Consider the following 11,306-nt stretch of genomic DNA (forward strand, 5'->3'; position numbering starts at 1 on the left):
TTGTAATTTGAATATTTCATTTTTTCATTTGAAATTACAAATGAAGAACTTCGATTTACAAATAGAAAAATTCAAATTACAAAGGAAAAAATTCGAATTACAAATTAAACAATTCGAATTACAAATGAAAATATTCAAATTATAAATGAAATAATTCGAATTTCAAATGTAATTCTCAAATTACAAATGAAATAATTCGAAATTCAATTGGAATTCTTAAATTACAAGTGAAATGTTTCGAATTTCAAATGAAATAATCAAATTACAACTGAAATTCTTCGAATAACATGTGAAAATGGTGTACACCATTTTTCATTTTTTTTTCATTTGTAATTTAATAATTCCATTTGATATTCGAATTACGTAATTTGAGTTTTTTCATTTGTAATTCGAATTATTCCATTTGTAATTCGAATTTTTCCATCTGTAATTTGAATTTTTCTATTTGAAAATCGACGTTTTTGATCTGCAATTTCAAATTCAAAAAGTTCAAATTACAAATGGAAAAATTCGAATTAAAAATTAAATTATACGAATTACAAATAAAAAAAATCAAATTACAAATGAAATAATTCGAATATCAAATAGAATTCTCAAACTACAAGTGAAATAATTCGAAGTTCAGTTGGAGTTCTCAAATTACACATGAAGTAATTCGAAATTCAATTGGAATTCTCAAATTACAAGTGAAATGTTTTGAATTACATCCGAAATTATTCGAATTGCATGTGAAAATGGTGTAGAGATTTCTCCTCACGTGCCTGGTTGAAAGAAGTCTACCTACTAAATTGTGCCAGAGATGGTCACAGCGATAACACCCGAACATCTTTGGGGTTATTCTACACCTTTTTCAGATGTAATTCGTAACATTTCATTTGTAATTCGAATTATTCCATTTGAAATTCGATTTATTCCATTTGTAATTCGAATTATTCCATTTCAAAATTCGCGACGACCATGATGTCTACATGTTTGCCGACTTTGTTGCGGAGATCGTTGCAATTGAATTGCAGGTACAATACATTTATGTGACGCTGGACAACAATATGCTTTTACGTAGATTTTTATGCTGCTACAACAACAACAAAATAGGTACGAACATATCTAAATCAGTGAAGAATCTCATGCTAATCATGATACTTTGTTGGTTTTCAAAAAATTATTTCCATGAGTTACAAACAAACTGACAAACTTTAATATACCCATCATAATATGGTGGCGCACAAGCCATACCCATATAACCGAATTGATTTAATTGTTGCAAAGTCAGTCGTTTTGTGGTTTATTTCCGGCTGAAGAAAAATTAAATTCAATGCACAGCACAAAAGTCATTGACAACGGATATGAAAGTGAAACTATTGAATTGAATAGTATAAAGAAGAAAGTAAACAATTTGTGAAGATGATGTTGAATTTTTCTAATTCAAAATGTAATAACCACAAAAGCATACAATGCGTAAAAGTTTATTATGACATAATTTGGATAATATGTGTTTAAAACTTCATGTGTTATGTTATTGAAAGACAATTGATTTGATTAAAAGACAAGTATTTCAATTATGCAAAGTACAATGTAGTAAAATGGTATAGGGTATAATGTACGAAGATATGGCCCCACCATCTGTGGAAGAGTAAAGGAAGTATTTCAGTGATGCAATGAAAGCAAAATTGATTACATATCGGAAGTGTTAAATCAACCTATGATATAACTTATCCATGTGGGAAGTAACATCATTGGATGACTAACCTTAGAATCGTTAGGACTCATTTAATTTAAGAACAATTACATTTTTATATAAAGTATTCATATATTTATTTAACTATTACAAAAATATAATAATAAATTATTGTCCATTAGGCCAAATTTTCTAAGCCCAAAAGTCGCCTTCACTCTCATCACTGGTTCTAACATGTGATTTTTTGCTTAACTCCTTCTTGTCCATAGCCCCATCGTATGCTGGATCAGTATTCTCAGAACTTTCACTAATGCTAAGCCTAGGCAATGCTATAAAAACGGGATGAGCTTCACTTCTGGCTTCTCCAATTTCTAGACTAGTATCACCTTGTTTATTGGTAGTTAATACCAATTTTGGCATGTCTTTACCACTAGGCGGCATAATAATATCTTCATCACTTGATATTTCACTAATACCAGCAGCAGAATCTTGATTTTCTTTTGTGTTTGATTTTAAACTATCTTCTTCACTGTCACTTGTTGTTAGCTGTAGAGGTGGTGGCATTGGAATATTATTTTTTAAAGGTTTCATTAATAGTGGCATATTCAATTGTGTCTCGATTGTTTCCTCTGGAGTTGTTGTGGTTTTATTCGTATTTAAATCTTCTTTTAAATTTCCATCCACAGAAACCAGGGATGTAGGTGAGGCAGATATCGTTGTATTTGTATTTGTAGTTAAATTTAAATCTAATGTGTTTTGATTTAAATGTCCTGCTCCATACGTTGAAACTCCAGTGTAATCAAATGTAGAAACAGTTCCGGAAGTGTAACCTGTTTTTGTTATACCATTTGGATCCTCTTCAGAAGTTGTTTGCATTAAAGTCCGCTCGCCATAAGTTGTTCCGCTAGTAGAAGCATTTTTCGAAACATTTGTAATACTTTCTAATGTGTTTCTCAATTTTGTTTTTTCTTTTGTATTTTCCTCGAAAAGTTGTTTCATTTTCGCCATCGATTGTTTTATTAAATCTTCACTATTTCCTTCGGATTTATCTTTTCTCATATCCAAACTTTGAGTGTAGGTTTTAAGATCCTTTAAGGTTTGTCTTAAATTTGTGTTAACAGATGGCAACGAATCGTTTCTCCTTATAGTTTCTCTAGCATTTACTTTCGACTCTTTGCTTGGAAACAATTCTCTACGTGGGGACTTTTTTTGATGGGCAATTGTTCCACTTTTGGTAACCAGTTCATTAATTTTATCATCAACAGGTGTTTCTTGATACTGAGTCTTAATCCTTTCATCGTTGTTTTCCACACTGTTATTTATATTAAAAACAATGATTTGTTCCCTTTCCGTACATTTGCCAATATCCATTTGAGATTCAAAATCAAGACTTGAGTTCCAAAAACTGAGAGGATTATCCACTGCGTCATCACGCTGATTAGAGGATGCACATTCTTTCATTAATTCTCTTTCCTTACGCTCGCGAAATAGTTGCTCATTTTCAAAGAATTTCTCTTTGGCATCCAGTATGGCATTTTTTAGTTCAATCGATGGGGAACTTTCATGAGTTGTAGTTTCCAAATTCGTTTGAGCTGTTGTAAGTTTTTCTTTTAGTTTTAAAAATTCTTCATCCAAATCTAGGTCGTCTTCTTGAATGGGAAAAGATTTACTTTGTGATCTGAATAGAAGACGTTTTTCAGCGGCGTTCGGAGGTGTTGTTTTACTTGTACCAATCTGGCTCAAGATTTCAGATGTTTTTGTTTGACTCTGTTGTATAAGCTGTTTTGTGGTTTCCTCTCGGCATTGATTTTCTTTTCGTCGACGTTCGAGGTAATTTTGAAAATGTTTCTCTAAACAATTACCTTCAGTTTCCAATTGTTTTAAACGAATTCTGAAAGATAAATAGGAATTAGTTGTTTGGGTAGGTTGTTAGTAGTATTGGTAAAAGCTCGGAGCACTTTAACCCCGATCTTATAATCTCCTAAATACTAGACTCCGCTCTAGAGACTCCAAATCTATTAGCAGAGACCCATTTTCGAGCCTACAAGGATGTCTATTATAATCTGCTAGCATCAAACCGAATTTTGTTCACGGCTAGGGGTAAATGACAGGTGATGTAAAACCGACTACATTTCGCCAACTCTGGACTTTGACATAACTGCAATTATAATGAGTGGGCGCAGGGCAGGCCACTTCCTGGTAGTCTATCTTTACCGGTGGGTCGTAAATGAAAGTAGGAAAGCGAGCTAGAGTCTACTGTGAAGAACTGATCCTCGGACGAAAGGTTCAAAGCCTTAGACTTATTAGTGGGAGTTGCAGACTCTGCAGACAGAGTAGTCACAGCATATGAGGATAGCCAGGTGGTTCTAAAGGCGCTAAGGTCCTTCTCTATTAAAACTGTTCAAAATTGTAGGTATGTTTTATATACTTGTGATATGTTTGTTAAATTTTGATGAGGGATACGAAACAGATGATGAACTAGCAAAGGGTTCGCTGTTTTCTGACCTGCAGGTGAAGTACTGTGTCAAGCTTTGCTCTTTTTTCGACAAACTCAATAAGTTTGAGAAAACCGTAAAGATCTGGCAACATGGGCGGTTCACGACATCTCACGACGTAAAACTGCGTCACTTTTCTCAGTTCGCAAGTCAAAGATAAGAATTGCTAGCATAAGTCCTATAACACGTCAGTGGGAGGGTAACAACAGGCTACATTGTTGTTGTACAGGCTATGAGAAGATGGGAAACAATCGAGCACCTTCCGTGCCGATGTCCTCGTCTGACGAACAAAAGAACAAGTAAAAATGTATCAGTCGGCTTTGCCGACAGTCTCAGCCTGTGTGGATTGAAATACTTTTTTTTTCAACAAAAAAAAATTATGTATTTAGGGGGGTTTGCAAAATTTTGGACGTATGAACCGACAAAAGTATGGATAGGTTTAAAGCTCAAAAATTTGCGGGCAAATCGATAGGTAGGGCTTTGGACCAAATCGGTTGCTACGCCTATGAGAAATCGCGCCTGCCATTTTAGCGAATATTTTCGAATCTAATCTAATATTCGAAAAAATATTACAATATCCAAGTGTGGAAGTCGGTTCGAGCTCTCCAGCCATTACATATGGTGTCATAGGGGTTTTTTTACAATTTTCGGGCTTTTTTTCTCAAGAAGTTTGGACTTGCCCATGAAAAACTTTTATTGTCGTATGCGAATGCAAGTTGCTTCAACAAAAAGTGATTCAAGAGCAGTTCTTAAAGTGAATTTATCCAAAATTTTGTGTGGGAGGTACCCGAAGGAGTGGAGAAATATAGTCCATATTCGAACCTGATATACATATATGTGGTAGATATATTAGGATGTCTAAAGTATGGACCAAATCGGTCACTCCCATCACGAGTTATCGTGTGCCCAATTTTTCCGAACATTTTTGAACTTTTGTGGGGGAGATGCCTGAAGGAGTGGACCGATATGGCTTATCTTTGAACTTAAACTAAGTTTGCACAAAATATTACGAAGGCCACATTTTGGACAGAAACGGCAGATCGGTTCGAGAGTTATCTTGCGCTCCAACCACTACACACGGTGTCATAGGGGTTTTTTTACCTTTCAGGCAATTTTCTCAGGAAGTATGGACTTGCCCCTGATGAAACTTATACCGTCGTATGGGGGGGCAGTGAATACAAGTTGCTACAACAAAAATCAAAGCGATTCGAGAGCAGGTCCTAAACTGAACATTTCTGAAATTTTGTATGGGATGTACCCGAAGGAGTGGACCGATTGAGTCCGTATTGAAACCACATCTAAGTCTGGTAGAAAATTCACGATGTGCAAAGTATGAACCAAATCGGTTGCTTCCCTCAAGAGTTATCGTACGCAAACATTTTCCAAAAATTTCCGAACTTTTGATACCGGAAGGAGTGGACCGATATAATCCATCTTCGGTCTAAAAGCATTATTTCGATGAGGCACATTTTGTCCGTATGAAAGTGTATATACCCTCGTTAGCATAAATGCTAAGGGTATAAAAAGGCTACTTGATACCCATGAGATCGCACCCCTCTTGTACTCTTCCATAGATCCTGTGGTCCTGTTAAGATATTGTAGGAGTCTTAAATAGCAATGGGCGGGTCATACTAGACTAAGTTCAATTAATCCCCTTTCTTCCCCACCTCTCTGTTTCATCCAATCTCCTCCTCGCTATTTTCCTTTGACTACTGTCAATATTGTTGTTATGAAAACTTACTTGGCTTCGTTGATTATACGTTCGATATTGTGATCTCGGGGAGTTATCAAATCTCCGTCATTTGTATCTATAGGTTTATTTATATTCACTTCTTTAATATCCTTTAAATTTGTTTTGTTGTTAAGATGTGGTGTCGCATGATTTAAATTCGTAATATCATTGTTTTCAAGTTTCTGGTCGCTTTCAAGAACATTTACAGGGGTTTCCGCGCTTTTATGTGGCTGTTATAAAACGAAAATAACTATTATTAAATTTCAATCAGATAATTTCATATACGCACCTTGTCCTTTTGGTTATTTGCCTTCTCTTGTAATGCCTTTTGTGCCTCCTGCAATTCAAACGAGGATTCTTGCAACTTCTCCAATAACTCCATTTGTTTGGTCTCGAAATTTTTCAATTTCATTTCAATGGTCTCATTTAGTTTTCGAGCCTCATTTGTTTGTTCGTCAGAACTTTGTCGAGATAGGAGCTAAAATAATGTTTATAGTTAAGTTTTTCGAAATGTTTTTATTTAGTTTTTTATTTGTCTTACCGTTAACATTTTCTGCTTGTAATGCAATTTTATAAAAGTTTTCATTTGCTTCATTTTGATTTCGTTTTCATTTTCCCACTTCTCTTTATGTTTGGCCAAAGCTTTGGACAATGAATGTTCCACCTGAATAAGGAAAGAAAAGTGATCAGAAAAACAAGTAAGAAGAATCAACCGGCTTTCCCGGTAGTTAAATACCCAAAGTCTATGAATTAAAAATTGATTAGCAGATATGGTGGACTTAAAAGTCCTATGATCAGATTCAAAACTTTTTAAATGAAATGGCGTTTTACTAAATGGCAAAGCTGGGACATTTTTGAAACGATCCAAGATCAGACTAAAAATCTGAGTCGAGGCGAAAAATTTTAGGCTTCTGACATAAATAAAATCCTACAATCCTACATGAATAAAATCCTCCATTTAATCGAGTGTGGGGAACTACGGAGAATAAAAATATACCGTTATAATAGAGGTCACAAGGACGATCTGCAATAAAAATCAGGCATATGGGCAAAACATTTGTGCGGCAGTTGTATGAATGAGTGACCCTAAATATTCAACTGAAATGTGCAACAGTGTCTACGTCAACGAATAAAATCCTATTTCTCTAATTTTGAGAAACGACCCCATTTTCGGATAATGCCAAGAGGGGCTTGAGATATTTGATGTCGAATATTTCGAGATGCATATGTAATCAGGGATTATAATAATAATAACAACGATGATGATGATAATAATAATAAAAATAATAATAATAGTAATAATAAAAATAATAAAAATAATAATAATAATAACAAAAATAATAATAATAATAACATTAATAATAATAATAGTAATAATAATAATAATAATAATATCATTAATAATAATAATAATAATAATAATAATAATAATAATAATAATAATAATAATAATAATAATAATAATAATAATAATAATAATAATAATAATAATAATAATAATAATAATAATAATAATAAAAATAATAATAATAATAATTAATAATAATAATAATAATAATTAATAATAATAATAATAGTTAGAAGTTTTACATGACTGAAATACTCAGAAAATGTCGCCAACATTTCTGATGGATATTTTACCACCGTTGAAAAGTTTTGATGTTGCCTGGCCGAGAAATCGAACTCACGACCTTAAGCGTGCAAGGCGAGTGTGCATACCATTGCACTACGGTGGCAATCTGGGATACAACGATTATATTTCGTAATACTTTCAATACAATCCTCGAACAGCACTTAAACTTCCCTAAGTGAACATTTTGAACTTTTGTGGCGATTAGACTTTCTTGGAACTTGGTTCAAGTTTGTAGGAAAAATGTGCAGTGCAATGTTAAAACTAATGTTGGTCACCCCTTTCGATAGTCATCGGAGTTATCAGTGGGGTGAAGAGGAATAATTTAGACCCTGTAAGTTTGAAAAATATGCCGATTTGCAGTTTCAAGCAAATCGGGTACCCAATTCGAAAGATATCGTGATTGATCGGGTCATTCCAGATCATTTTTGCGAATTTTAGAAATTTTTGGTAATTATCTCAAATAGTATGGACTTGCACTAGAATATCTTCGGTATAAATTCCAATATATCATCGAAAGCACTTAAACTGCTTTAAATAAAAAATTGTTTTAATTTTGTGTTATAGTTTTCCGGAGAAATGTACTGATATAGCTTCTATCGGAAATTGATTGATATGCCATATTGCATGCTTTAGGTTTATTTCAATTTCTACCAGTGTAAATTCAAAAATTTAAAAACTTCCACTTACCCTCTCCAAAAACTTCTTTCCATTTTCAGTTGTACGCATTTCATGAATCCATTCTGAATATGATTTTTCTTGTATTTCCGTTTCTGTATGTTTTTCTTGTGAATTTTGTTTAGGAGTTTCATGACTGATAAAGCCACTTTGCTTTTCCCTCTTCGCCAATTCTCTAGTAACTTGACCAAAACTCTCAGCACATTTACCAAATTGTTTGGTTAAATTATCAATAGATTCTACAACATTTGTCAAACGTTTCCCCTTGGGTTTACATTTCGTCAGTTGTTTAACATTTTCATTAATGCGTTCTAGGCTTTTATTAAGTGTTTGGAATTCTCTGGATCGTGGCTTGTTGGGTCTCTTCAGATTTCTCTGTTTAATTAACATTTCAAACTCCCGGGTCATTTCGTTGACTTTTTGTGAGAGTATTAAAAGGTATTTATTTATAAGCCGTAAATTATCTGGACTTTTGGCAGCGGATTTGGCAGGAGATTTTGGCGTTGTTGTAGTTTGTACCGAAATCGATTGTTTTTGTTGATAATGAAAATGCGTTTCACCATCCGTTTGAATTTCTACTGTTTTGTGTAACATTTCTGGAGGTTTCATATTTAGTAAGCTTTTTAAAATCAACAATAATAACGAAGTAGTGATATCGGTTTCATATTCTTCAAGTATTGCAGAATCAAGGCATCTTTTGGTGGCCGCTGTTCCTGTCACAGCTTCCCAAATATCATTTATTTCTCTTTCATTAAAACGATAATGGCGCATACTTTCAAAATCTGGCAAAGTATTGCGAAAAGGTATCTCAGTGCAAAATACCGATAATGTAAAATGACAATTTTGAGCATATAGAAATTCGGCTACCAAAGTATTTAGGGCTAAAATTAAAGGTGATAAAGTCAAGCGATAAGTTGAACCACCAGTTACTGACATGGTATGGGCCTGTATTTGTTTTCCTGTTAAGATAAAGCATTTGCATTAATAACATTCACTTTTGGAATTATCCATTTCGATGGTAGTGCGAGCGAGCCATGGTTCAATAATTATGATATGCAATAAAGCAACATAATGGATATGTATGCCACAACTTACTGTGGTTTGGTTGTCATTGGCAACCATGGTGACACACTAAAAGCATAGAAATGAAAGTTAGGAAAGTGAAAGCAGTGTAAAAATCCTTTCACTTACTGGCATCTCTTTTAACTACTTCTTTTTTAAATATGCTTACCTAAATTTGTTTTGTTAAAATTTTGTATCAAATCACATCTTAGTTTGGCTTGTAAGGCCCGCGCTACATCATCACGTTCCATCCACTCATGAAAATGTTTTTCAAATTCATTTGCCGGTATATTTGACAAATCGGCCAAATTCACTTTTTTTGCACCAGTATCACAAGCTTCTGACATTGTTTTTTCCTTTGATTATTGTAACTCTTCAACTTGATTTTTTTTATTTATTTTAATTTAAACTTTTTTTTTATTTTAAACAATTTTTTACTTCACTAAAACTGGCGACCGCTGCACATGACCATTGCGTGGGACGTAATTACTGGCCACATAAACACAAATTAAAGGGCTACCAGCATTAGAGGGTTTGTTTTTATTTTGAAATCAGTCAAGTGTAACGGTTGACAGCTGGTGTGGCAATGGATATGTTCAGTGATATAACCGATTAACTGAACATACGATGCAGACTGCCAAGCTACAATTAACAAGTAGTATGTTCCCGTACTCTATTAAAAAGTAAAAATTACAAAAGTTGTAAAGGTGATGAACGGCTCCCATAGAAATTGTGCCGTATTTCGGTGGTTTCGGTTTCGTTCTTATCAACGTAGAATAAAAAACTTGGTTATTTTTAGAGGATAGCAAAATAATGGTTAAATGTACACTATTATTGTTGAAACACTCTAAAAATGGTCAAAATAACTTATTTTTAATGGAACGTCAAAATAGTCATTCAGAACTCGTACCGTGATACCAAAACCGGAAATTGATTAAAAAACACTCAACTTTATTCATAAAATATAACCAATTTAAAGTGGTTTCTGCGTGACGGTTTTAACATATCCGTATCGAGAAACCGAAACCGGAATTATGTATATTTTTTAGATAAACAGCACAGGTAATTATGGCGCAATACTTTTCCAACTGTGTTCTCATCACGGTTGCCACCGGGCAAAAAAATTTTCTACCAAAATTTTCCGAAAATGTTACCAAAAAGTTACCAACAACTTAAATTTGCCATTTCGTTTGTTACACATCGAACTATGCATCGAAAACGCTGTAAAATGTATATATTCTAGATCAAGGCATATTTATATAAGGTTTTGAGATGTGTGTCCGTCCACTAAAAATTTTAACCACAGTTTATACAGTTGGCCATTCAGCCCAAACTAGTTAGCCCTGACTATTTATTTTGCTGTCAAATACATTATTGTGACATAAAATACAAAGGAAATCAAATCACAATAATGAACAATCTATTATGTTTGTTGTCAAACCTTGTTAACAGAACTCTGAATGGCCAACTGTATAAACTGTGATTTTAACCAAACTTCAGGCCGCAATAGTGGACCAATCGTCACGAATAAAAACGATTAGTTTTTGGGGGTGATCATGAAATATTTAGGGACCAAAACAAGCTTTTAATCCGATTTTGTAGCGGCTACGTAGGTCGCAATGATGGTCTGATCGACGCGAAATTTTAAGTATGGTTTGGGTTTAGGGTAGAATGCTGATTGTCATTGCTTGCTTTCTTCTCTTTTCTCTAGTAAAAAAAATAAATGAAAAAACAACCTATTTCAATTTCGTGTCGGTCGTTCTTTATTTTTCTACTAGAAATGAAGCCAGGCAAGCAAGAAAAACATGATGATCAGATAATATTTAGCGGGTGAAATGAACCAACAGTTTTGCGGGAAAATTGGTAAAATTTTTATTATAATGACTATATCTTTATTACTGGAAGATATGTTCCCTCGAAAGTTATATTTTGAAAAGAAACTCATGACCTTTTAATTGGTAATTAGTTTTCGCTGTTGTTTTAAATTATTCAAATATTGAAGGCTTTAGCCACATTATCCAACTGAAGTTGCTC

General features: G+C 33.6%; 1 protein-coding gene across 2 annotated transcripts; it reads right to left on the reverse strand.

Annotated features, from left to right (window-relative positions):
- Positions 1-1,787: 1,787 nt before the first annotated feature.
- On the reverse strand, positions 1,788-9,819 carry unc (uncoordinated). Of its 2 annotated transcripts, none has more exons than XM_073979641.1 (6): positions 9,442-9,819; positions 8,223-9,169; positions 6,444-6,566; positions 6,192-6,380; positions 5,912-6,132; positions 1,788-3,566 (listed from the first exon to the last, which is right to left on the reverse strand). In XM_073979641.1, exons 1-6 carry the CDS (start codon positions 9,617-9,619, stop codon positions 1,868-1,870), a joined length of 3,357 nt encoding a protein of 1,118 aa, XP_073835742.1. In that variant the 5' UTR covers positions 9,620-9,819; the 3' UTR covers positions 1,788-1,867. The 2 variants fall into 2 exon arrangements, with proteins under 2 accessions (XP_073835742.1, XP_073835743.1); XM_073979642.1 differs by having other exon boundaries at positions 8,223-9,091; positions 9,442-9,728.
- Between the last annotated feature and the right edge of the window lie 1,487 nt (positions 9,820-11,306).

The sequence above is a fragment of the Musca autumnalis genome, unplaced genomic scaffold, assembly GCF_047663935.1.
Source record: "Musca autumnalis isolate F117 unplaced genomic scaffold, ASM4766393v1 scaffold_3, whole genome shotgun sequence".
Taxonomy (NCBI): domain Eukaryota; kingdom Metazoa; phylum Arthropoda; class Insecta; order Diptera; family Muscidae; genus Musca; species Musca autumnalis.